This window comes from Alternaria ethzedia, assembly GCF_023757985.1.
Source record: "Alternaria ethzedia strain BMP 0044 chromosome Unknown scaffold_10, whole genome shotgun sequence".
NCBI lineage: Eukaryota > Fungi > Ascomycota > Dothideomycetes > Pleosporales > Pleosporaceae > Alternaria > Alternaria ethzedia.
The window spans coordinates 979,061-1,002,358 of record NW_026056203.1 but is presented as its reverse complement, the minus strand read 5'-3'; the positions used below and the strand labels follow the sequence as shown (position 1 = coordinate 1,002,358).

General features: G+C 53.2%; 8 protein-coding genes across 8 annotated transcripts; 5 read left to right on the top strand and 3 right to left on the bottom strand.

The window, feature by feature from the left end:
- Window positions 1-392: 392 nt before the first annotated feature.
- J4E87_005234 (uncharacterized protein) lies at window positions 393-1,252 on the bottom strand (the record flags this gene model as incomplete). The annotated part of the gene is made up of 3 exons (XM_049376850.1): window positions 393-464; window positions 513-1,031; window positions 1,169-1,252. The coding sequence occupies 3 exons, from the start codon at window positions 1,250-1,252 to the stop codon at window positions 393-395; spliced, it is 675 nt and encodes a 224-aa protein (XP_049233706.1).
- Window positions 1,253-2,193: 941 nt separating this feature from the next.
- On the bottom strand, window positions 2,194-3,863 carry J4E87_005233 (uncharacterized protein; the record flags this gene model as incomplete). Its single annotated transcript, XM_049376849.1, has 3 exons — window positions 2,194-3,305; window positions 3,354-3,608; window positions 3,680-3,863. The coding sequence occupies 3 exons, from the start codon at window positions 3,861-3,863 to the stop codon at window positions 2,194-2,196; spliced, it is 1,551 nt and encodes a 516-aa protein (XP_049233705.1).
- Window positions 3,864-4,046: 183 nt separating this feature from the next.
- Window positions 4,047-6,551, top strand: J4E87_005232 (uncharacterized protein; the record flags this gene model as incomplete). Its single annotated transcript, XM_049376848.1, has 4 exons — window positions 4,047-4,193; window positions 4,245-5,483; window positions 5,534-6,361; window positions 6,417-6,551. 4 exons carry the CDS (start codon window positions 4,047-4,049, stop codon window positions 6,549-6,551), a joined length of 2,349 nt encoding a protein of 782 aa, XP_049233704.1.
- Window positions 6,552-7,554: 1,003 nt separating this feature from the next.
- J4E87_005231 (uncharacterized protein) lies at window positions 7,555-9,036 on the top strand (the record flags this gene model as incomplete). The annotated part of the gene is made up of 4 exons (XM_049376847.1): window positions 7,555-7,884; window positions 7,933-8,417; window positions 8,470-8,843; window positions 8,894-9,036. 4 exons carry the CDS (start codon window positions 7,555-7,557, stop codon window positions 9,034-9,036), a joined length of 1,332 nt encoding a protein of 443 aa, XP_049233703.1.
- Window positions 9,037-11,922: 2,886 nt separating this feature from the next.
- On the top strand, window positions 11,923-15,054 carry J4E87_005230 (uncharacterized protein; the record flags this gene model as incomplete). The annotated part of the gene is made up of 4 exons (XM_049376846.1): window positions 11,923-12,167; window positions 12,414-12,589; window positions 12,641-13,149; window positions 13,327-15,054. The coding sequence occupies 4 exons, from the start codon at window positions 11,923-11,925 to the stop codon at window positions 15,052-15,054; spliced, it is 2,658 nt and encodes an 885-aa protein (XP_049233702.1).
- Window positions 15,055-15,993: 939 nt separating this feature from the next.
- Window positions 15,994-16,692, top strand: J4E87_005229 (uncharacterized protein; the record flags this gene model as incomplete). Its single annotated transcript, XM_049376845.1, has 1 exon — window positions 15,994-16,692. One exon carries the CDS (start codon window positions 15,994-15,996, stop codon window positions 16,690-16,692), a length of 699 nt encoding a protein of 232 aa, XP_049233701.1.
- Window positions 16,693-16,773: 81 nt separating this feature from the next.
- Window positions 16,774-18,821, bottom strand: J4E87_005228 (uncharacterized protein; the record flags this gene model as incomplete). Its single annotated transcript, XM_049376844.1, has 3 exons — window positions 16,774-17,234; window positions 17,305-18,512; window positions 18,613-18,821. 3 exons carry the CDS (start codon window positions 18,819-18,821, stop codon window positions 16,774-16,776), a joined length of 1,878 nt encoding a protein of 625 aa, XP_049233700.1.
- Window positions 18,822-19,879: 1,058 nt separating this feature from the next.
- Window positions 19,880-21,117, top strand: J4E87_005227 (uncharacterized protein; the record flags this gene model as incomplete). Its single annotated transcript, XM_049376843.1, has 3 exons — window positions 19,880-19,925; window positions 19,977-20,873; window positions 20,927-21,117. The coding sequence occupies 3 exons, from the start codon at window positions 19,880-19,882 to the stop codon at window positions 21,115-21,117; spliced, it is 1,134 nt and encodes a 377-aa protein (XP_049233699.1).
- Between the last annotated feature and the right edge of the window lie 2,181 nt (window positions 21,118-23,298).

Here is a 23,298-nt window from a genome sequence, read left to right as displayed (position 1 = left end):
TTTGCTGCCCGCGCGTCTTGGGGCTTGACAAAGTGGGCAGCCAAGGTCGACATCCCCCGCGGCCGAGAGTACTCAGTGGTGTTGGGGTATCGTTGCAACGCGTCTTGCATGATCTCTCCACATGAAGAGACTTGGTAAAACACACAATCCAAGCATACACGCAAGGCGAACAATATTTGTGCATGATGATAGTTTCATTCTGTATCAAATTCAAGACTGTACATAACACATCGACCGTATCAAAGTCAACTAACCTGACGCCGTGCAAATGCCCAACCAAACATGCTAACGCGCGAGACGCTCAAGGGGAATCACCCGATGCCACCATGACCCGAACTTATGTGTACGTATGATATTTAAACATGGGAATTCGTTCGCATAATTTGATAGGCTTAGGCTTCGTCGGCCGAGTTCGTCAAAGAGAGGTAAGCTGTCCAAGCAATACCCACGGTAGATACAAATGGCTGGCATATGTTAGTCGCTGGACTTACAACCTGAAGCAAAGAACTTACAATCTGGAATTGGATGGGCATAACTCGGAAGTTGATGAGCTGCACAGCCGGCCAGACCATGTAGTTGGCCTTGAGCGCAGGCACGTATACGTCCTGGAACTTGCGCTGCACAGCACGCTTACCACCACCCTCGGCAACAGTCATGAAGGTGAAAAAGGCAGCCAGACCAGCTGGGGCGAACAGGAACTGATCAAACGCCACGCGCTTGAGTGCTGGCAACCATGTCGCAGTCTTTGAAACGGGGAAAGTCCTGGACAGGAAGCCGAACCACCTGTGCTGGATCGGCGACATGAGGAAACCGTAGGACATGAATCTCGTGGTTCGCTCGAAATCAAAAGGCGGGGGGAGTATCTTCGAGTCGGGGATAAGGTCGTTCTCGTTGAACGGGTTCCGTCTGTCGAGCTCGTGGATTTCGATCGCCAGGAAGTCGTCCTTGCCTGGGCCGCCCTTCTTGCGTACTGCGCGCTCCCGCACGGCGGTGAGCGTCTGGGCTACTGTGTCTGCGATACCACCCAATACCTGCACATGGTGTTAGCCTCCCTATTTCGTCATGTCTGAGATATGTCGGGTTCGGCGCAGAGGTCGCAATATGCGGTGTGGCGGTCGCGCGACATGCCACTCGATGCGCATGGCGTTTATAGCAAGGGGAAACGTACGGCGTTGGTGATCATCGTGGTGAGAACTGGACGCGCCGCATAGTACTGGTTGTACTTGCGCGTGAGCATGCTGACGGCCGCCATTTGGAGCAGGAATACTATTGAATGCAGCAGCGGCTGGAAATAATTAGTCGACCATCAAATAGTATCAGGGCGGGTGGCTCACAATCTTCCCGTAAATCCAGCGGCTGTTTAGCTGGTAAAGCAGTCTGTGTCTGGTGCTGTTCATGTTTAGTATGGGTCCTGTGAAAAGCTCTAGGTGTAGCGTTGCTCGAAGATCGCGATGACGTTGATGAAACGTAGCCGCAGGCCCGTGTGCGGCTATAAGTGGTCCTATCTGTTGCGGCTCAAAAGCGCGATAAGGAAATAGGGCAGGCGACAATACTATCGTGATTAAGAGCGGTTTGTGGTAGGAAGTGTAGCAGAGGCATGCGATGCGCAGCCGCAGCCCAGGGTTCAGTGCGGAGGTGCTGCAACAGTGGCGAGAGTTTCACGCCGGGACCAATGACGAGTTTCAGACATCAAGCGACGGCTGGCATCAGCCTAGTTCCGCGCGCCTATGGCTCGTAATATCGAGCTATGTCCAAGACGTAAGGTTGGGAGCCCGGATGTCTAGCACTTTGTCGTGGACCAAATCCGGTGGTGGCATCTGTGCTCCACTCTGCTGAGCGCCTGCTGAGCTCCACAGTGTGTCTCGGCGTCACAAGCACGACCCGTCCATGGTCTACTACAAGTAACGGCGCAACATAAAAAGGGGGACACTATCTGCATCGCACGCTTCATTGACTAAAGATAGTCTAAGCTACGGGAGGTATTGCGAGCTCACGAGGCTACAGCAACAATACTTGGCAAATCATGAATATCGACAGCTTCGTTGCTGACCAGATCGACTACTCGTATCGATTCCACGAACAATACTCCTGCCGAAAGCGCAAGAAACTTGAGGTCGGCCGTGTAGCAGGAGCCGGGTGAGAGTTGCCTGAGCACGTTAGCCATTCGTTCTGTGAGCTTCTGCTTACTCCGACTTACCCGAGCCGTATGTCGGTTGTCAAGCAGACAAAGTCCGCTGTATCGGTCCTCGCACTCTTTTGCTTAGCGTACACGACATTTTCGTCAACGACCGCCGTCCCAAACAACTCTTTCTTGTCCGCTCGAGGTCCGCCTACCGAAGAGACGGATGGGTGTGATTTGTGCTTCCCTGAGTCTCTCGGTCTTTTCGCGATGACCAGAACTGCCAGCCTTCGCGTTTTGTCCGATCGGTTGACTATAAACACATCCCACGTGAAGATCTCGCCAACCTTGACACTGGGCGGCCCAGACACTGTCAGAGTGACATTGACGTCGTTGTTTGAAGCATCCTGTTCGGGTGGATCTTGGGCATCTTGAGTGACAAGGGCGTCGGGATTGGCTGCGTTCGCGTTCTGTGTTGTAGAGCTACTCGGCCGACTAGTCTTGGCCAAGCTGAGCGCCTGTTCTGACGGAAAGTCAACGGGTGTCTTCCACTCGATAGCAATGTCTGGGTGGCAATGATCGGACATTGTAACATTGGCCTCCACATTCAAGGTCAAGTAGTGACCCTTACTCCCGAGTGCTGGTGTTCCATCGGTACCGATATCAGGCCGTATCTTGTATAGAAACGTCAGCTGGTCACCAGGTTTGTGGCTCGTCGTGGTATCTAGCTCGTCGTTCAACTCTTGAACCCTGCCTCCATGCAGACCAAGGCTGACCTTCTTGATTCTGACGTCGTAGGTAGCGAATTGGGCGACTTCCAGATCCAGAGAGGCCATCAAAGACAAGTCGCTTATTGATGCCTGAATCCTCGAATAACGTATCCTCCATATCAAAGGCGGCAGCACACGAAATAGTGGTCTTTGTCCGTTTCGAATCGGTCGGGCCATTTCTTTTGCAGCAGGGGCAGTCGGAGTGACCTTGCTGATACGCATTGCTGAGAGTCGTGGATGGACACCAACAAGAGCGGGATCATTCTCGAATGACTGCAACAGATTCAATGGTGTTGGCACGCCGCTTGGAAGATAATCATCCTCCGACGCGTCTTTTGGGGGCTTTTCTTCTGGCTTAAAAGATGCTGTGGGTTGGAAGTATACGGCGGGCTTGTGAAATCTGCCTTGTGGGCGAGCTGCTACCCATTAGACACGATGTATGATGAACCGACTGGTAAGCTCACCTATGAAAACATCCACCTTCCAGATAACATAGGTATGAGCACTATCCCCTTCACCATGATTGACAACCGTAGGTTCATCTGTGTGATTGATGGTACCTGAGAAGATGACTTCTTTGGGTGGCGTAGCTTTTGGATCTTGATCAGACGGAGGAACCGTACTGAATGCAAAAGCCTCGACGTTGATCACCAGTCTTGCAAGATACGACTTCAAGGTCGCTTCGTCTAACAGCGGTGTTTGGAAAACAACGTATACGGCTAAAAGTTCATCTAAAGGCCTGTGCATGAGTAAGAGACGTGCTGATTATATGGAGTTGTTGGAGACGTACCGAGAAGTAGCACATTTCGTTGTGCTAGGAACGGCAATATAGACCCATTGTCGTCTGCTGCACCATCCCAAGAGTCGATCTCGCTCTTGATGTCGATGTCGGAACTCGCAGGCACCACAGCTTCCAGCACTGAGCTCTCGGCAAACTCGAGGCTCCTGCGTGGTATCACCTCATCGTCTGCCATGATTTCCACAGGACTATCGAGGTGAAGGTAGATGTGAAGGAACACGTGAATGTGGTGCCTGAACTAGGGGTCCTGCTGTCGCGCTACCCAAACCGTCCGTGCGCCAACAAGTTCCACAACTTCTTTGCAGGCAAGCGTTCTGACTTTACCCATCCCCACGCGCAACCATCGACAACCGGCGCAATGAACGGCCCACCCTACGCGCCGCCAATGGCTCAAGCTTCTGTATGGTCAGTCGCGACAGCAGCCGATGGCAAGGAGTACTACTTCAACAAAGCCACCAACCAGACCACGTGGGAAAAGCCCGACGAGCTCAAGGACGATGTAGAGGTACTTGATCTCATGATCATTCGACAGCGAGACAATACTAACGCTAAAAAGCGCGCAATTCCCGGCACCGGCTGGACTGCGCACGTAGCAGGCGGCAGACGATACTACGCAAAGACTGGCACGAGCGAGACCACGTGGGAGATTCCCGAAGTCGTCCAGAAGAAAATCGACGAGTACAGGCAGAGCTTGCAGAATCAGCGCCCGCCCCCTGCCGGTCCTGCGGGATGGCCAACGGGACCAGCCTCGAACGCGCCTTCGTACGACAACAGACGCCCCGAACGCGACGAGTACCGCCCCGAACGACACGACCGCCGCGATGACCGTGACCGTGATCGCGAGCGCGACCGGGAATCTGGCTTTGGCGGTGACCGCCCCAACATCAGCTTCACGACCGGCACCGAGCTGCAGTTTTCTACTCCGCAGGAAGCCGAGGCTGCTTTCATGAAGGTGCTCAGGCAGATGAAGGTGCAGCCCGACTGGACCTGGCAGCAGGCCGTCCGCGCCGGTATCCACGATCCCAACTGGCGCGCCATTCCCGAGCCGGAGAAGCGCGAGGAGGCCTTCAAGAAGTACTGCGAAGACTTGCGCGCCCAGGAGAAGCATAAGGAGCAGGATCGCCAGGCCAAGCTACGGTCCGACTTCACCGCCATGCTGCGCTCGCACCCCGAGATCAAGTACTACACACGCTGGAAGACTGCTCTGCCCATCATCGAAGAGGAAACCATCTTCCGCTCAGCCAAGGACGACAACGAGAGAAGGGCTCTGTTCGAAGAGTACATCATCTCCTTGAAGAAGGCGCACGAAGAGGAAGAGGCAGAGAGCAGGCGTTCTGCACTCGACGAGGTCATGGGTCTGCTGAAGGGCTTGGACCTGGAGCCGTTCACGCGTTGGCAGGCAGCTGAAGAAAAGTTGGAGCAGAACAACGAGTTCAACAGCGAGAAGTTCGAAACTCTCACTCGAATGGACGTCTTGAACCAGTTCGAGAAGCACATCAGGCAGCTCCAGCGCGAACACAACGACAAAGTCCAAGCCGAGCGACGCAAGAAGCACCGCGTCGAGCGCAAGAACCGTGATGCGTTCCTCGAGCTTCTAGACGAGCTTAGGAGGGACGGTCTGCTTCGCGCTGGTACTAAGTGGAAGGACATTCACGGTCACATTGAGAACGAACCGCGCTACACGGCCATGCTTGGGCAGGGCGGATCCTCGCCACTCGATCTATTCCGTGATGCTCTGGAGGAGGAAGAGGGCAAGTTCCGCACCCTGCGCCGAAGGGCGCTTGATGTACTGGAGGTATGTTGAACCCCAACTCCCCACTAGAACTGGACTAACTGTGCTACTAGCAACAACGCTTCGAGGTTACCACGTCGACCCCTGTGGAAGACTTCCTTAACGTTATGCGAAAAGATCCTCGCACCGCTGATATTGACGAACAGTCCATGCATAGCATCTACAACTACGTCCTTGCAAAGGTCAAGAAGCGCGAGGAGCAAGATCGCCAAGACGAAGAGTACAATGAGCGCTCAACTGTGGACAAGCTTCGCTCAGTCATCAAGCATCTTGACCCGCCGGTGTCGCTGTCAGACACCTGGGAAGTGGTACGTCCCCGCGTTGAAAAGACAGACGAGTATCGCGCACTGAAATCAGATACCCTCCGCGAATCGGCTTTCGACAAGTTCATGTCCCGCTTGAAGGAGAAGGAGAGCGATCGCAGAGACCGAAGCAGGCGCGATGGCCGTGACCGTAGTAGGGACAGGCGTGACCGAGATCGTGAGTATCGCAATGGTCATTCTGACTCCCATCGTCGTCATCGTACACGAACCCGCTCACCTGAACATGACCCGTATGCTGCAGAGCGCCGTCGTGCGGTGCAGGACAGGGAGGCGCGCTACAGGAACAACGACAGTACAGGCTTGTCTCCTCCCCCGCGCCGTGAGCGCCGAGACGACGATCGTTACGAGCGTTCTCGTCGCAGCCCTGGCGGTGATCACTACGTCCGTGAGCGTCGCGAGCGAGAGGCCGAACGCGAGCGATCCTATGTCAGCAGGGCCGATCCTCGTGAGGCCACTGTCAGTCTGCTAGACTACGGCGACAGCGGTGGTCGCACGTCATCAGCTCGACGCCGTCGGGAAAGCGACGAGAGCTCTTCCAAACGCGATCGTGAGACAAAGGTCCGCAAAATTACGCCCCATATATATTGAGAACACGACACTAACCTCGTCACAGCGTGCTCGCTACTCTCCACGCCCTGACCGCAAGTCCAAGACGCCTGTTCCTGAGGCAGCCAGCACGATTAAGAAGGAAGAAGAAGACCGCGCCCTCCGCAGTGGAAGCGAGGAAGGTGAAATTGAGGAGGATTAGAAGTTCTCGCTGATACACCCGTCTCGTAGGATACAGACGACTCTTCACCGTCCCCAGCCAGTCAACAACTGGAACTACATGTGAGTAAGTTACGGTACCTTGTTTCTGACATTCATTCGATTACTCGGCTACGTTACCATTACACCCTTAGCTTGAGAGTATGTACCATAATCACCTCGTAGAGTGCGTTAAAAAAAATAGCCAGAATACTACCAGTCTCTATGATCTTTGAACTACCATATGTTTGATGTGCGTTCTGATATCAGCGGCAATGGTCTGCTTCGACGACGATGAAAAGTATTAATACCCAACAGTCGATGCTCATGCTGTACGAAGTGATTGCAGTCGTTGCCAATCTGCATACTCCAGACTATATTTGACTGGTATCCCAATCCGGAATTTGGTAGTCGAGTCGACACTGCAAATGCATACTGGAGTGGATTATGGCATAAACTGGGAACGAATTCTATGTTGTACGCGATGCGTGCCAGCTTGACATGATATAGTCTCCGTGCTTGTTTGATGGAGGTCGCAGCATCCGAGATCTGTACTCTGGAGCATTCATGCCTACCTGCACAGTGTCATTCGTTGTGCAGATGACCTGTGGTAACTCTGCAGACGCCAGCAATCGACGGCTTCCGGAAACTTGCCTGATTTGGCCTACATACCAAACAGCGCGCAACACCAATATCCAAGCCCTCGGAACCGAACTTCGTATGTAAGCGCAGACTGAAATATTATTTCCTTTTGTCCCTTTAGTGATGAATGCAAGTGCCTGAATGTCTCAGGCCAAGGAGCGTGGCTTGCGCCTCGATCTGGTAGTCGTCGGTTCATGACATGTCAGAAGCGTGTAATTCTGGCGAACCTCGGCTGGCCTGAAGCTACCCCGGACTCCACTTCTCCTCTCCATATACCGAGCGCAACACCATCATGTAGTCTACACGCAGCAGAGCCCCGTCGCTCGCATCTTCTACTCTACCTTCGGCTCGCTGACAACATCGCCATGTCTTCCACAGCTTTCGTCCCGTTCTCCGAACCGCCCTACATCGTCGGCCTACCATCCCCATACTACAAGGAGACGCATCTGAGGTGGCAGAAAGCGTGTCGCAAATTCGTGGATGAGCATCTTCTAGAGAATTCGCTGGCATGGGACACAGAGGAGACTGTGCCAGAGCATGTCTTTGAGACGTTCGCGAAAGCAGGCATGCTGCTACCGACGCTACCTGCCCCGTTGCCAGTGGAATGGCTGAAGAAGCTAGGAATCCATGACGTCCTGGGTGTCATCAAGGTCGAGGAATGGGATTACATTCATACCATGATCTACGCCGATGAGGTAGGAAGTCCCAACACCCGATTCGAGCGCAACTAACAGCCGCACCAGATGGCGCGAACTGGCCTCGCAGGACCGGCCGGGTCTCTTACCACAGGCATGTCTTTCGGCGTGCCGCCCATTATCAAATACGGCAGCAAACAGCTTCAAGAGCGCTACCTCCCCGAACTCCTTACCGGCAAGAAGCGAACTTGCATTGCCATTACCGAACCCGAAGCCGGATCAGACGTCGCAAACATCACAACGACCGCTACAAAGACACCCGATGGCAAACACTACATCGTCAACGGAACCAAGAAGTGGATCACCAACGGAATCTGGTCGAGCTACTCTTCAATGGCCGTCAGGACTGGCGGCCCTGGGCCTACAGGTCTCTCCATGTTGGTCGTGCCTTTGTTAGGAAACCCAGGAGTAAACATGCGCAGACTGAAGGTCGGCGGTCAAGTCAGTGCAGGAACAACCTTCATAGAACTTGACGATGTCAAAGTCCCAGTGGAGAATCTCATCGGAGAAGAGGGTATGGGCATGAAGTACATGTAAGATAACAACAGTCTCAAAACGTACACCAGCTAACGGGAAACTTCACAGCATGACCAACTTCAACCACGAACGACTCAGCATCGCCATCGGCGCAACCCGTCAAGCGCGTGTCGCCCTCTCCGCCGCAATGGAATACGTCCTCAAGCGCGAAGCCTTTGGCAAACCCCTCGTCGAGCAACCCGTCGTACGCCACCGCCTGGCGAAAGCTGGTGCGCTGCTAGAGTCCCAATGGGCATGGGTCGAGCAATTCGTATACCAAATGGTACACCTACCAAAGGCGTCAGCAGACATCGAGTTGGGTGGCCTGACCGCCATGGTCAAAGCACAGAGTGGCATCGTCCTGAACGAATGCGCACAAACGGCGCAATTGCTGTTTGGCGGTAATGGATACACGAAGAGTGGGCAGGGAGAGTTGATTGAGAGTGAGTATTGCGAGTATCGGAATTGCAGGCAGTAACTAACATGTTCTTAGGGATATACCGCGAGGTTCCGGGCATAAGGATACCAGGTGGTGCGGAAGATGTCATGCTGGACTTGGGTGTGAGACAGCTGGTCAAGAATTTCAAAAACAAGACTAAGGCGATGGAGAGGCCGAAGGGATCATCGAAGCTCTAGATGTGGTAAACATCAGCAGCATCAAGACTTAGAAGACAATCCAGTCTCATTCGAGAGCATCACCATTGGCATTGGCGTCTCGCTACAGCGTCAGACGTTCCAAGATCATTGTGTTCGAATCCAACTCTTCCGCCAGCCACTGTGTCTTACACCGCGCTCTTGGTACAACGCATTTTCCTATTCGAGTCCTATGCCGCAGTCGAAGACCCAGAGATGGGCTTTCATTCGCAACGGTAACTCGGGCTTCCCTCAGCTCTCGCTGAATGTCTCATATGCCTTTTCCCAACTTGCCACGATATCACGTCAGATAGTGAAGCCACGAGCACAGCTGATTGACATATAAACATATTGTTCCATAGACGATTGCAGTTCTACAACTATCCCCTGACACCACTTTCACATCCAAGTTTCTCTGCATCTCAAAAATGAAGTCCGTAATCATCGTCTCCGCGCTCTTTGCCGCCATCTCCCTAGCAGCGCCAGCGCCAGCTCCATCTGGCCTACCTGTTTGCCGATGCGGTCCGTCACCGATCTGCCCGCTGGAGTTGATGGCTGTACGTACAATGTTGTGCTGATGGGATATAACTGCTCCTTGCTGACGGCCTGATAGCAATGCAAATGCGAGCAGGCAACGTTGGATCGGTGCTACCCAGTGAGAGGAGAACATGGTACTTGTACAAGCGACCTTGTAAGTGACTACTCAGCCGTTCCATTGCGTTGGTATTTGTTGTTTGCGTACTTGCTGATGCTGAGCAGAAATGTGAGCTCATCTATGGTGGTGGGTCAGAGTCGTGATTGGATCGCGTTAGCTGAGATTTGGTCATGTTTGCCATGTGATACTGAGATGGAAAGCACATAGAACCGAAATACATCTTGCGGTTTCTTGCCAAATTCAGACCACCCTGTGTTTCCAGCTTGTATTCTTTTGTCGGATGAGACCATCCACGCTACTTCTAGCTGAAGCGTGAACCAGCCAGGTTACTTGCTAGTTACCGCACCGATGATGCACCGACCTTGGGATCTTCACTCCAGATTCTCAAAGTGGAGCTTAAACCTTAGTGGTTCCGTACAGTTGCTGTCCTGCAGCTTTAGTCGCCGGACATGACATAGCCTCGTTGGCTGTATTTGAGTGCCTTTTTCCGATGACCTGAGCGAAAATTGATTCCGTCCCAACGGCCGAAAGCTCGCACGAGGATTGGATGGTGAATATTAATCATGCCTGCAACGCATGCCTTTCCCAAAGATGCTGATGTGGCGGTAAGCCCCGCATCGAACAAAGGAGCTGGAGGGGGCAGTGAGATCTGACTCTCCAGTGATGACACGGTTGGTACATGCAGAGACATTGAGCCTCAGCCATCGGAGAACGCTCATGAACCAGACCATGTCGTGCGACAGTTACTTTCCCTGCAGATCATGTCGCGTGGGACCGCTAAAATGGTGTCGTTAGACGTGCGCATCAAGGCTTGACCTGGTCTTCGCTTCTTTCCAATGTAGTAGTAAGGATGATGGGTGTAATGCCCCAGATGTTTGAGTGACCGGGAAAGTCACAGGTACCGACGGGTAGGCTCGGGCTGCGGCCGCGGACGCTCGATCACGATCGCGATGCAGAGAAAAAATTGAGCGGGAGGTGCATGAGGGTGCCGAGCGTCTAGGGGCAATCTGGAAGGATGGAACGTGTGCATCACTGCAGATTGGTGGTTGCGTTCTCTGCCTCATGCAACGGCATGGCGTCGTCCGAGACTTCACCGAGAGGGGAAAGGGCGTGTTCCCCGCAATTTTGGCACGCCCAGAGATCAACCTCCAGTCGTTCGCTACGCGTACCATTTTTGACACCTTTACCGCGACCACTGACCACGCAGCTGGAAGAGCCTTTGCTCCGAGCGCCGACTGCATGAGGCGCAGCCTCTCAGAGTTTGCTTTCACGTCATTCATCGCCATGTTCTCCCGTGCACCGAGCGCTGTGTTTGTTGTCAGAGCGGTCAGCCAGCTCTCAGCAGATCAAAAAAAGACGGCAAGCACCGTGCCCACTAAGGTTCACGATGCAGATTTTATTGGGGTGTGCTGGGGCAGTGCGTCGGGGCAATGGACCTGTCCGTACGATTGGCAAAAAGCCGCAAACATACCTGGACGCCTATGTGTCCTCACGTGCACCCGAGACGGCTAGCACTTCGGCTATAGGATCCAGAGCTGTCTGGCTTGGTCATGGCATTCCGCTCATAGACACCAATCGCGCTGTCCCTGGGATATTCATTTCCGCACTCTACAGCGATGATCCTACGCCTGGCTTGTTCTTGCGTTTGTGGGACGCGTCGTGAATCGAAAAGTGCCGTGCACCCCACAACAATCATGACTCGAGCTTGGGTGTCAAAGACGCCCGGTACTCGCGTGCCATGCGTCCGTAGTAGTCGGAGGGAGTGTGCTCTTGGCATTCACAGGCTGCCCGTCGTACAGGCCATCGTCGGCTTGAGCGAATGCAAGAACCGCGGCATCTTACCCGTGCACAAGGACTGGCTTAGCAGCTGACGTTGCCAAAACGCGTTTGTATCCAGGAGCGGGCTTTGTCCCGATGACATCCGAAAGGCATCGGCGTCTTAGTCGCCAAGGATAAAGCGCCGACCAGCCGCATCTGGGGGACTGGGGTACTAACTAACGATCCCCAGTGGGGACGGAGGCGGCGTCATGAGCGTTAAAACGCACCATGTGAAGCGCGGCTTGTCTGTGTGTCCTAGCACACGACTAGCCCGGGCATGCAATCCACTCTCGCGAATTGTGGTCTTTATAATCTTCGGGCACCCCCAGACCCCTCGCGTGTGGTAGGAATTCTCAACGCTACTTGCAACCCATCGTGCCTTCAACGCAGACTCCAGACATCTACATCTTGCAGCCATGTCTGATTACTCTGCATCTCCGTCCGACCATCACAACGAAATCCAAGCACCGAAACGAAAAGCCACCGCGGCCGGCCTCGATGGACATGGAACAGGACGTTCAGTAAAGAGGAGGGCTTCGAAAGCGTGTCAATGTTGTCGAGCTCGAAAAGTGCGATGCAATGTCACAGAGCACGGCGCTCCTTGCACAAACTGCAGACTGGACGAAGTCGAGTGCATTGTGTCGGAGAGCAGGCGCAAAAAGTTAGTTCCACATTCCCGTGCAATATCCGACGTCTCCACAAACAAAACGCTTTATCGTTTGATCAACAATTTCGATATGGCATGTTCCATCGATTTCGTCATCCAACGTCGGCTGCGAGCTCGGTATTTCTGGCCTAGCCACTTGTGCTGCGCTGCACCTATCACAATCACCGAAAGCATTCCAGCCAATGGCTGTTGATGCACCCACACCAAATGTGCGCCTCGTACGACTACTGACAGCTGCAGGAAATGGAGCAAAGATGACGACCAAGCCACAGAAAACGCAAGCACAACTGCACCTGCGACGCGCAAGATCGCATCGCGTGACGCGCTGGACGGTGCGCAAACCTTGAACCGAAGCTCGTCGCGAGGATCACATGAGGCGGAATCAAGGCGAGATGAGCATGTGCCTCACTCAATATGTATGATTACTGCATCACGGCATCAGTCGTACTGGGCTAATCGCAACACAGACCAAAGTCATGGCCATCGTATCAATTCCGTTGCCAGCATCTCAGATATACAGCGCCGACTTTCCATCACGTCACAAATCAATGGCTTGCCTACACTACCATTTTCGCCGTTTTCCAATGAACCACGAGCACCCTTCTTTGGAAGCATACCACAGAAACCAGCCCCTGGAGAGCTACCCCGATTCATCAAACCTCTCCCGGCGAAAATCGGACCTGACGAGATCGCCTATCTTGAGAAGAAGGGTGCTTTGACCGTACCAAAGGGAAATCTCCGCGGTGAAATGCTTCGCGCATACGTCGAATTTGTCCATCCCTACATGCCTCTTCTGGATCTGCATGATTTCCTGTCGATGGTAGACAAACGAGACGGAAGCAAAGGGAAAGTCAGCTTGATCCTGTTCCAGGCCGTCATGTTCGCCGGATCGGCGTTTGTTGATATGGAACACTTGCGCACAGCGGGCTACGCTACTCGGAAAGACGCGCGCAAAGACTTCTTCCAGAAGACTAGAGTGAGTTGAGACCCTTCTTCGGATGCCTTGGCAAGTCATGGGCTTTGGCCGACTAGACCCAAACACTATCGGGGTGATTCGGACACACCGATTTTCCGAGGACATGCCGACATGTGAAAATCGACGGACCTACAATGGGCCGATAACATGTGAACACCGTGCTAACTCTGCCACCAGATCTTGTACGACTTTGATTATGAGTCCGATCGCGTTTCACTAGTCCAAGCACTGTTGTTGCTGACGTATTATTACGAAACTCCCGATGACCAGAAAGATACCTGGCACTGGATGGGCGTCGCTACATCGGTTGCTCACACCATCGGATTACATCGCAATCCGGACAACACCAACCTGGACAGCAAGCGCGTTAAATTGTGGAAACGGATATGGTGGTCAACCTATATGCGCGACCGACTTATTGCACTTGGCATGCGACGCCCTACAAGGATAAAGACTGAGGACTTCGACGTGCCCATGCTGACGTTGGATGACTTTGAGATTGCACCTCTTCCGGATTCGATCACTTGCCTGCCAGCTGACTGCCGTATTGCGAGGGATGTGGATGCGCAGCGACAACTAGCTATCATGTGCATTGAGAAGGCTAGGCTGTGTCTGTGCATATCCCATGTGCTTTCTAAGCAATACTGCGTATTGAACAACAACCACGGCCTACAGAATGACCGTACAACCATGATGCTGCTACCGAAGAAACTAGATCCCGAAACTAGTGAGGTCAAGGCCTGCGATGAAGAGCTCCAAAAATGGGTATCAGAGCTTCCAGAAGAAGCCAAGTACACGGACACACCCAGCGGCGAAGCAGCCATCGATCTTGCAAGGTCACTACTGCACATGGTCTTCTTCACCACGTTGTCAGCGTTGCATCGGCCGCAGGTTCTACCAAATTCACAAGGCGGCCCAGCCAGCGCTCCGACAAAGGAGAATGTTGAGTCTGAATTGCTCGATGTCTCGCGCCGTAATGTCCGCCGGGCTGCTTCAGCAATTACATCGATAGCTCAGCGTCTAGACGTGGGTGGTCTCGTCAAGTACCTACCGACCACAGGTGTCACGGTTCTGCTACCAGCAATCATCATCCACCTACTTGACATCAAAGCTCCAGAGGAGGAGACTCGTCGAACTTCTCTACGTGGCTTCTGCCAGTGCATGGCTGTTATGGGTAAGCTGCGGGATCTCTACGCTGCCGCCGACTACTCAGTAGCCTTTCTGGAAGCCGCTATCCGCAAGGCAGGTATCCATGTTGCTCCTGTAGGATCCGCTCCAGCTGCGCCAATGCCCAAGCCTTCGCCCGTCACTACAGTCGAAGATCTTGTAGACGCTGGAAGGCGAATGGAGATGATCAACAACGCGACTACAGGAACACAGAACCTACGTCCTTCAACATTGACACCGCCGCCAGACAACGGTACTACCAACATGCACGCTCTCGAGAAGCAGCATGACCAGCCTAATGTCACCGACGAGGAAGTCGCTCGGCGTCTTGAAACATTCCTCGCATCTACGCCACCAGAGTCCGATCACGAGCATATGCCCAGTATCACTATTGCCGACGAGTCACACATGGACGGTATCACGGCTTCTGCGTCGGACTCGCACACACACGACAACCTGAACTCGATGGCTTTCAATAAGTGGAGTACGATGGACCTTCCTGCGAATCCATTTACCAACAACATCAACCACCACCAGGACGACGAGATGCTGTTCTCCAGCTTGCCACTAAACAACGAGTTCGATGACGGCGATTTCGATCAGCTGCTCAACTTGGATGCAGTCGGCGAGGCGTTCAACTTCGACGACTCAGCTCTTGACGCCAACATGGGCATCTCAGGTGGATTGGGAGACGTAGACTGGCTGAACACTGGTAACGATCTTACCGCTGAGGCATAAGACGCCCATCTCGACCATCGAGTATGATGTCACGATTTTCTTTCACTTCACGGAAAAGTTTTATCACGGGATTTCATTGGATCTGTGGCATTGTTCTTTGCGAAGATATCCATTTCCTTGTCCTCTGCTTCTGCGTACATCTTTCTATCAGATAATGACCAAGGGAATTGGATTGGGTTGGATTGGGAAAAACACGGTTGTCAACGATCAGGAAAGACGTTGGCACCTGGAATATGTTATCCAGCATGACGTTATGAATTGAACTACACACATGATCTCTTATTTCAAGCTTTTCTGGCCATGCAGGTGACTGTGAATCACGATGCTTATACTCTAACTAGCTCGGCACACACACACCGTTTGATATGCATGTCTGATGCAAAATGGCACACCACATCGGAAATCACCAGCGGAGCCTAGTCCGGTCCAGAATTTACTGCTGACTAGCCCTGGTATTCGGATGGGGTAGACTAAATTGACGCGTCGGATGGAGTCTATTCGCGAAGGCTTCCAAGTTTGGAGCTAGACCCCAGGATTCGTGGTCCGGAGGAGAGTCCGAACATGGGATATCTAAATGACGTTTGTGGGGTATGGATGGTGCGGCATACATCAGCAATTGTACAAAAGCAGTTTCGATGGTGTTCCTGGATCGATGGATATGTATGTGCAGTAGTTTAGCTTACTGGTAGCAGACGGGCAATACCACTCTCTCCAAACCATCCACGGATCTATTAGCAGGAGCGCTAGTATACTCAGTTGCTATCCTACACCAGGTGTCTTTGAAGTTGTTCGATATGTAAAAAAACAGTCGTGCGTTCAGTGGTATCGAAGGCAGCTGAGCCGTGAGTACTAGTCCCGTGATGCCACGGTTGCCTGATTCTGGGCAGTAGGATTTCGCGCTGGCTGCGCTCAAAGATCTGTACATCACCGTCCTACATCATGACCACTTTCCATCCCTTCCCGCTGCTTCCTCTGGAGCTCCGAGAGCAAATCTGGAAGGACACCGTTGAACCGCGCACAGTCGACGTGCGGCGCGTTCGAGACAGGTGGTCTCAACCCTACCTAGGTAGGTATGGCCAGCTGGTCTCGTCTACGCCCATACCAGCCACACTACATTCCTGTCGGGAAGCGCGAAACCTTGGTCTTTACGAGCGAGTTATCTTCGAGGTTGATATAGTAAAGAAATTCGAAAACAACCACGCGCCTGAAGTCCTCATCGAGAAATTCTTCACGCCGGATGAGCAGCGAGAAGAGCTCGAGAAGGCAGGCTGCCTCAAGACTGAGCAGCGCTATGTCTGGCTGGATCTCGATATCGATATGCTGGACATCGGGAGGTCTGCGTTCAGCGATTACAGTTTCATCGCTTCAGCCGTCAAGCGCCTTAAGTTTGAGCGAGATGACCCGGATGGAGCAGAGGAACTCATGGAGTTTGTTAACATGGAAGAGATTCACATCGTCTGCCCAACAGGGTTCTGGGTGTGGGCTGGGGTTGTGTACCATTATGACTGGCCCTGCGCTGAAGAAAAGCTCTTGTTTATTGAGGCATTCAGTGGTCGAGTTGCGCGTGCCATGGAACTTGAAGATGTTTGTAGACAGGACAATGCCTGCAGACAGGGCCTGAAGAATGACGTGTCTTGAGGCTGGATCAATAGTTTCGTCTTTCTTTCAGGATGTCACTAGAGATTTGATGTTATTAAGAGTAGAAAACATGCCACCACATCAAGCCAAAGCAGCCTTCCTAACCACATCCCCCACCTCCCTCACATTCCTAACAGCCCCCTCCAAAACCCCTCTCACCAGCGCCCCAACATCCCTAACCCCCAATCCACTCCGCCAAAACCTCCACGCACCCCCAACAGCCAACACAACCGCCAACGCCCTAACCAGCCTCCTCGCCCTCATCCTCGCAATTCCCTTACGCGTGTACTCTATATTCCAGTCATTCCACTTGACAAACGTACACCTCCGCCAAAATTCAATCTGGGTATAAGGATACACAGTCGAGTTCCAGCCGTCGCCGGTGAAATACCAGCTTGAGCAGCCGCTCTGCCAGACGGTGTTTTTGAGAGCGCGTTGCATTTCGGCAGTGTAGGCGACTTCGGCGGAGTGCTTGACGTCGATTGTGCGGGCTTCGTTGTGGAGGAGGAGGCGGATGAAGTTTAGGGAGTAGTTTACCATGTCTGCAATTTGTGTTAGTAACGTTTTTGGTATGAATAATGGTGAGCGTTAGTTGAGAGGACTTGAACGTACTCTCGCTTGCCATGACGACGCTGGAATGCCCAGTTGCAGTGTTGGGTCCAAAGATCATCATGAAGTTGGGGAAGCCGTCGACGGCTGTGCCTTGGTAGGCTTGAGCGCCTCCTCGTTCTTCCATTACTTGGACTAGGTCTTTTCCGCCTTTGCCGATGACTTTCAGGGGGTGGAGCCAGCGCGTTGTGTCGAAGCCGTTGGCGAGGACTATGACATCGGCGGGGATTTCTCGCTCGGGGTAGTCTTCTTCTTTCGCGTCCTTTGGATATGTCGCCCCGGGGCCGATGACAACGCCATGCTCTGTGACCCTGTTCATCGGCTGGGTAGTCAATTCGATCTTTGGGTCGTTCAGGCTGCGGAGCCATCGCTTGTCGAAGATGCGCCGTTTGCAACCCACGCCGTAGTCTGGTGTCAGGATCTCCCAGTACTTTTCTGGAGTGCGTTTGCGCATGTTCTGGAGGACCTTCTCTTCGTAGAGTTTCCGCTGTTTGTTAGCGTATGGTGTGTTGGGGAAGATCTTGAGGAAGCCTGATTCTGCCGTGGCGAAGATGATGAAACGCAACAGCTCTTTGAGGCCCGGTACGTTCTTCATCAGCTTAGGGCCGTTCTTCTCCCACCAGTCGTCACCACCGGGCGCGTGAACAGCTGGAGTGACCCACGGTGGTGACCTCATCAACTGAGTGACCTTTGTGGCGTTGTAAGGCGCGTGGGGTAGAGGAGGAACGAGTTGCGCGCTGCTACACCCAGTGCCGACAACGACGACGTTCTTGTCTGTGAAGTCGACGCTTTCATCCCACCTCGCCGAATGGAACATCTTGCCCTTAAAGTTCTCAATGCCCTTGATTTCGTCGGGCCAGCCCCTGGGTTCGACCAGTCCTCCCACACAGCTAAGCACAACCTTGGCTTTCACAACTTCCGTCTCCGAGTATACGGCATGCTCGCCTTTTTCTTGCGCGATCTTCATGCGATCCTTTGCCGACAAGTCACCCATACCTGACACCATGCGACGGAGAGTGACCTGCCATAGCTGCTCGTTTTCTAGCCATTTGCAACTTTCAATATCCGTGTTGAGCTCGAATTTGTCCGTGATGCGGTATTTCTGGCATACTTCGTGGTAGTAGCGTACGATTTCTTTGCCGGGCGGGTGGAACGAGGACCAACTGGGGTTTTGGGCGAAGCTGAAGGAGTAGAAGACAGCGGGTATATCGCTGTGTGGCTGTTAGTCTTGTGTTTGTGGCACAGTGGCGGCTGAATGCAGAGGCCCTGGTTGTGACCACCTGCATGTCGTCGGGGAGATCGCGGACTTACCAAGCCACACCGGGGTACCGATTGATCCACCAGGTTCCTCCAATGCCTGCTTGCCGATCAAATACGCGAAACTGATCAAATCCAAGTTGCTGCTTCAGCTGGCATGCCATGGCAATGCCAGATGCGCCTGCACCGACAATGATGATGGGGTAATATGTGTAGGCATCCTTCTCATATCCATTGACCCGTCTTATCGATTCGGTGATCATCTTCGCAAGCAGTCGGGTTGCTGAGAGGCTGTATACGCAGACGTTCCAAGGTTCGCTTTGAGCTTCAACGCAGCGTACGAGGCGTGATTATGAAGCCAACGACAGCTTCGTCGAGCTTAAACTTTAGCCGGGCGCCTTATTCAATGGTCGAGCTGGTGAAGACCTCGGAGAGTCGATCGCATGTGAAGATGAAGTTGACATGACAGCAGTCCCTTGATGGAGAATCATCTTGCCAATGGACGGGACGTTCGTCCTCCATAGTGCATCGCGTGGGGCGAAACTATCTCCTGAGCCTCGGTAGATTGGCGTAGACGCGTTAGCTTTGCGAGACGGCACGTCATGTAACGACGGACATATCGGCGACCTTGGTATTCCGCGATTCGTCCTGTCTCTGAAAGATTCACATGTTCATGAACAGACCTCCGCACAAGCTGAAACTCAGTTCCGTCTCTTTCTGCAAGACTGCATAGCCGATAGGTCAGCGAATTGATACCTCTTGATCCTCTCGAGGTTGAGTAGCAGCGCTCTCGAATCATGGATGAGAGACGTTCGCTGTCAATCTTGTAATTCGGCAAATACAACACATCTATAGATTTCAGGCAAGGCGGGAAGTCACGTCGTTTATGTATGCAATGAGGCTGAACAATATATGGGTCTGGTAAGCCACAAGTCTATGGCTGCGCCGCTGGCTGACATGTAGCCAATAACAAGACCCATTCTACAGAACAAGCCCGATCATCGTTCTCTTGGACAGAGATATCTACAGGCTGCCTTCAAGTCATGTAGTGGTGCTCAATAGTTACCCAAACAAGTAGGAGGTCTTGCTTGCCCAGGTGTAACGCTCTCACGTGCTGACGCGGGTAGCGCACGGGCGCATAATGTTAGGCGGTCGCGAACTTCCGAGTTGACCTCATCAACTGAATTCAGCAACAGCTAGACCCTCTACACCAACGAGTTGGACCTTTTGAGGAAGATTTGTTCGCCTTCCTGAACCATGTACTGTCCTTGAATAGGAAGTTGTCACCTCGAATCTGCGCAGAGAAGGACGTTCCAGTGCAATGAATACCATCGACGGTTCCGACCGTCACGTCAAGACAGACGAAGGCATGCTGCTGGAATACCTCAGCTAATACGGACATGACTAATCCTTTCCAGCCCCTCCGCCGTCCTTGCTTGCGATCGTGCTCGATACCAACCCGCATGCGTGGGCGCATCTATCCTCGACGCTCTCACTCTCGGCCGCCCTAGCCAACATCCTCGTCTTCATCAACGCGCACTTGGCCTCGGGAAACGCCAATGAAGTTGCCGTCATAGCTTCACATTCGCACAAGACGACGTTTCTCTATCCGACTCCTGCAGAGCCGCAGCCTCAACTACGGGGTGGGCATACAAATGGGCATGCGCAAACGAATGGACATGGAAAGGACAAGGAAGGCCACATGGCAGAGAGTGCGAACAAATACCGGCCATTCGCAGTTGTAGAAAGTGCTATCCTACGCAACTTTGCCAAACTACTCAACGAGACGAAAGAGAGCCATCTGGAAGCAACACCAACCACGCTCATCGGCGGTGCCCTCTCAATGGCCCTTACCCATATCAATAAGCAGACGATCCTGCATGCTCCCACGGCCGCCTCCGCCGAGAGCACATCTCTCGCGGCACTCGCCGACTCGGAAAACACGCACGTCGACCGCGTGCCCCTCACATCTCGCATCCTCATCGTATCCGTATCCGGCGACCTTGCCAACCAGTACATACCCGTCATGAACTCCATCTTTGCCGCACAAAGAAAGCGAATACCTATAGATATCTTGAAATTGGCTGGCGACACTGTGCTACTGCAGCAAGCAAGCGATGCGACTGGAGGTGTATACATGAAGCCGGATCGCCCAGAGGGCCTGCTACAATATCTGATGATGGCATTCTTACCAGATGTAACAGCGCGGACAAGCCTCATAGTCCCTAGCGCCGGCGGTGTCGATTTCCGTGCGGCGTGTTTCTGCCATAGGAGGGTTGTTGACATCGGTTTTGTCTGCAGTGTGTGCTTAAGCAGTAAGCCAAATCGAACATGCCATCCCACTCAACACAGTGCTAACCTCCGTCAGTCTTCTGCAACCCGGATCTTCCTGATAACCTGTGCCTGACGTGCGGCTCCTATCTATCGCTGCGCAGTGCTGTCATGAACCCGCCGGCATTGATACCACGCAAAAAGAAAAAGAAGAAGAAGGCCGGGACGGATTCTGCAACACCAGGGGCAAACACTCCTGTAGGATCTGGTACTCCACTCCATGGTTGAGATACTGATCTCGGATCTGGAATCCATCCCACCAGATCCCATGATTACCGCGTTACACCTTTCTCGGACGTGTATGCATATCTGCTACACTCCCCGGCCCGTGGCGTAGGCTAGTTCCACCGAAAGACGCAAATTTGCCCACGTTTATGGGGAATGTGGAGACTTTGACGGTAGGCGTATTGAGCCACTAGGACGGCTGTACGACAGCCTTCCCCTTCGAATCGGAAACCGTGCCAGCATACTTTGTTCTCCGAAGCCTCGCCTACGCAAGTGGCTCTATGATACCACACGCGCTTGCAATTCTATGTGGGGAGATCTCTCAACGCAGTGTTCAGTTCACGGCGGCATGATCCTTTTGCCGTTGACACGGACGTTTCAACAGCCATGCGTGCGGTATTAGTTCTGCTGATTACTCACCTGCCAAAGCGTCGGCCGAGCCCGTAGCATTGGAGGATCATTTGGCATCCGAAAGACTCGGTGCAATTAGTTGGCAGCACAATCAAGCCCAAGAGACGGAAACATCTCCGTGATAATGCCTAGAGAAGTTCCTCAAATGAAAACTCAAGAACCTTCCAGACGAGATCAATTGGAAGCCTTGTACCCACGTCTCAACAGTCTCAGCTCATTGTCCCTGTCGCTCACGTACCAATAGCCGTGATCTCGGTACTTTGCAGCCATATCGCACCCTACCAACTGCCATATATGAATACTCATTGCCAAATGCACAGATAGGGCAGTGACAGGGTCCGTAATTCAGGCTGAGCATCATCGTCGCCTGCACCCAGCCGCGACAGTTATCGGTGAATCTCAGGGATAGCGGCGCATGGCGCAGGTAAAAGCAAGATGGTTCAATGCAGGCAAGACGATTGCGGTAGACGAGGCGAACAACGAATGCAGCAGCATGGTGTGATGCTATTCTAGACTTGGACATGATTATGGTGAGATGACGCCAGGGGTGAGGATCCCCGTTGGACCTGCATGTTGCATCTGATGGATGTTGGAGGCGGCTGCGGAGGGAGTCGCGGGATGTGGGTAGCGTCGCCGGCAGGCCTGGGCGTGGGATTGAGAGAACGGGGGAGATAAGGGATTCCTAGGCCATTTCCGACGGCAGCCAGAGAGACTGAAGTCTGAAACACTTGGGAATGAACTACTTGTAAACTCTAACAGAGTGATCACACCACAAACCGTAAGCTCAAGACACCAATATCCCTTATCCCGTACTCGGGAACGACATGCTGCATGGAGTCTCTGATCGCCATATCTACGCTAATTGCGCACCTTACCGAAAGGAGACTCGCCCAGCCCCGGAAGATGTCAGGCCAGGGATGGCCTGGACTTGTTTCTAAACTCCAAGCACGAACGCAGCCTATCAGCCGCCCTCACGTTATCACTACCCTTGCATCAACAGCTCTCCCAAGCTCTGAACAATGTTTTCGAATCATTGCGCTGATAGCGAACGAACTGTGCAGAGGGGGCTCAGTTAACGCATTGCCTGATGTGACCCCAGGAATCGGTAAGTCTGACAAGATGAAGCGAACAAGTGCATCCCATGTCGATCCAAGAAAAGAGATACAAACCGTGGCACAAGATCACCGCAAGCTGCTCCACAGGGTGGTGGAACCAAATGATCGCATCCAGGCCTTGCGGCAATCGATCACACACAGCCCTGAGGTCATCCCACACGTGTGGTTCGACAGCCGCAACAGGCCCAGCGCCTCTCAAGGGCCTCCGTCGTTTCCGCCCCGTCCCAAGTGTGGGCGGCACCCTGCAGTTCTGCATTTTGGCTTAGCGACGCACCCGTAGTCGGACATTGGCTGACAGGGCCTGACTTGGGGCGGCCATTGCCCATCCCAGTGCCCACCCGTCAACAGCAGCTATCAGACACCCCACCGCCCGTGGCGTTTGTGCATTCGGGAGAGAGGGGGATGTTCATGCCGGTTTGCTGGGAGATTATCAAAGCGGCATTGCCTATTCCACTGTGGACGGAAGCCAACTGAAGCTTGGATGCTCTCTGCTTTCTTACGCATACCCATATAGTCCACCACTGACCCCTCGGTTCCATTGATTGTCGGTCGTGAGCGTGTCCACCACCCAAGCCACTCTCGCCTATAACACATATTTAGCACCGTTTGCACATGCAACTTTTGTTTGCGCGTTCCTCCTCCCAGCGGCGACACCTTT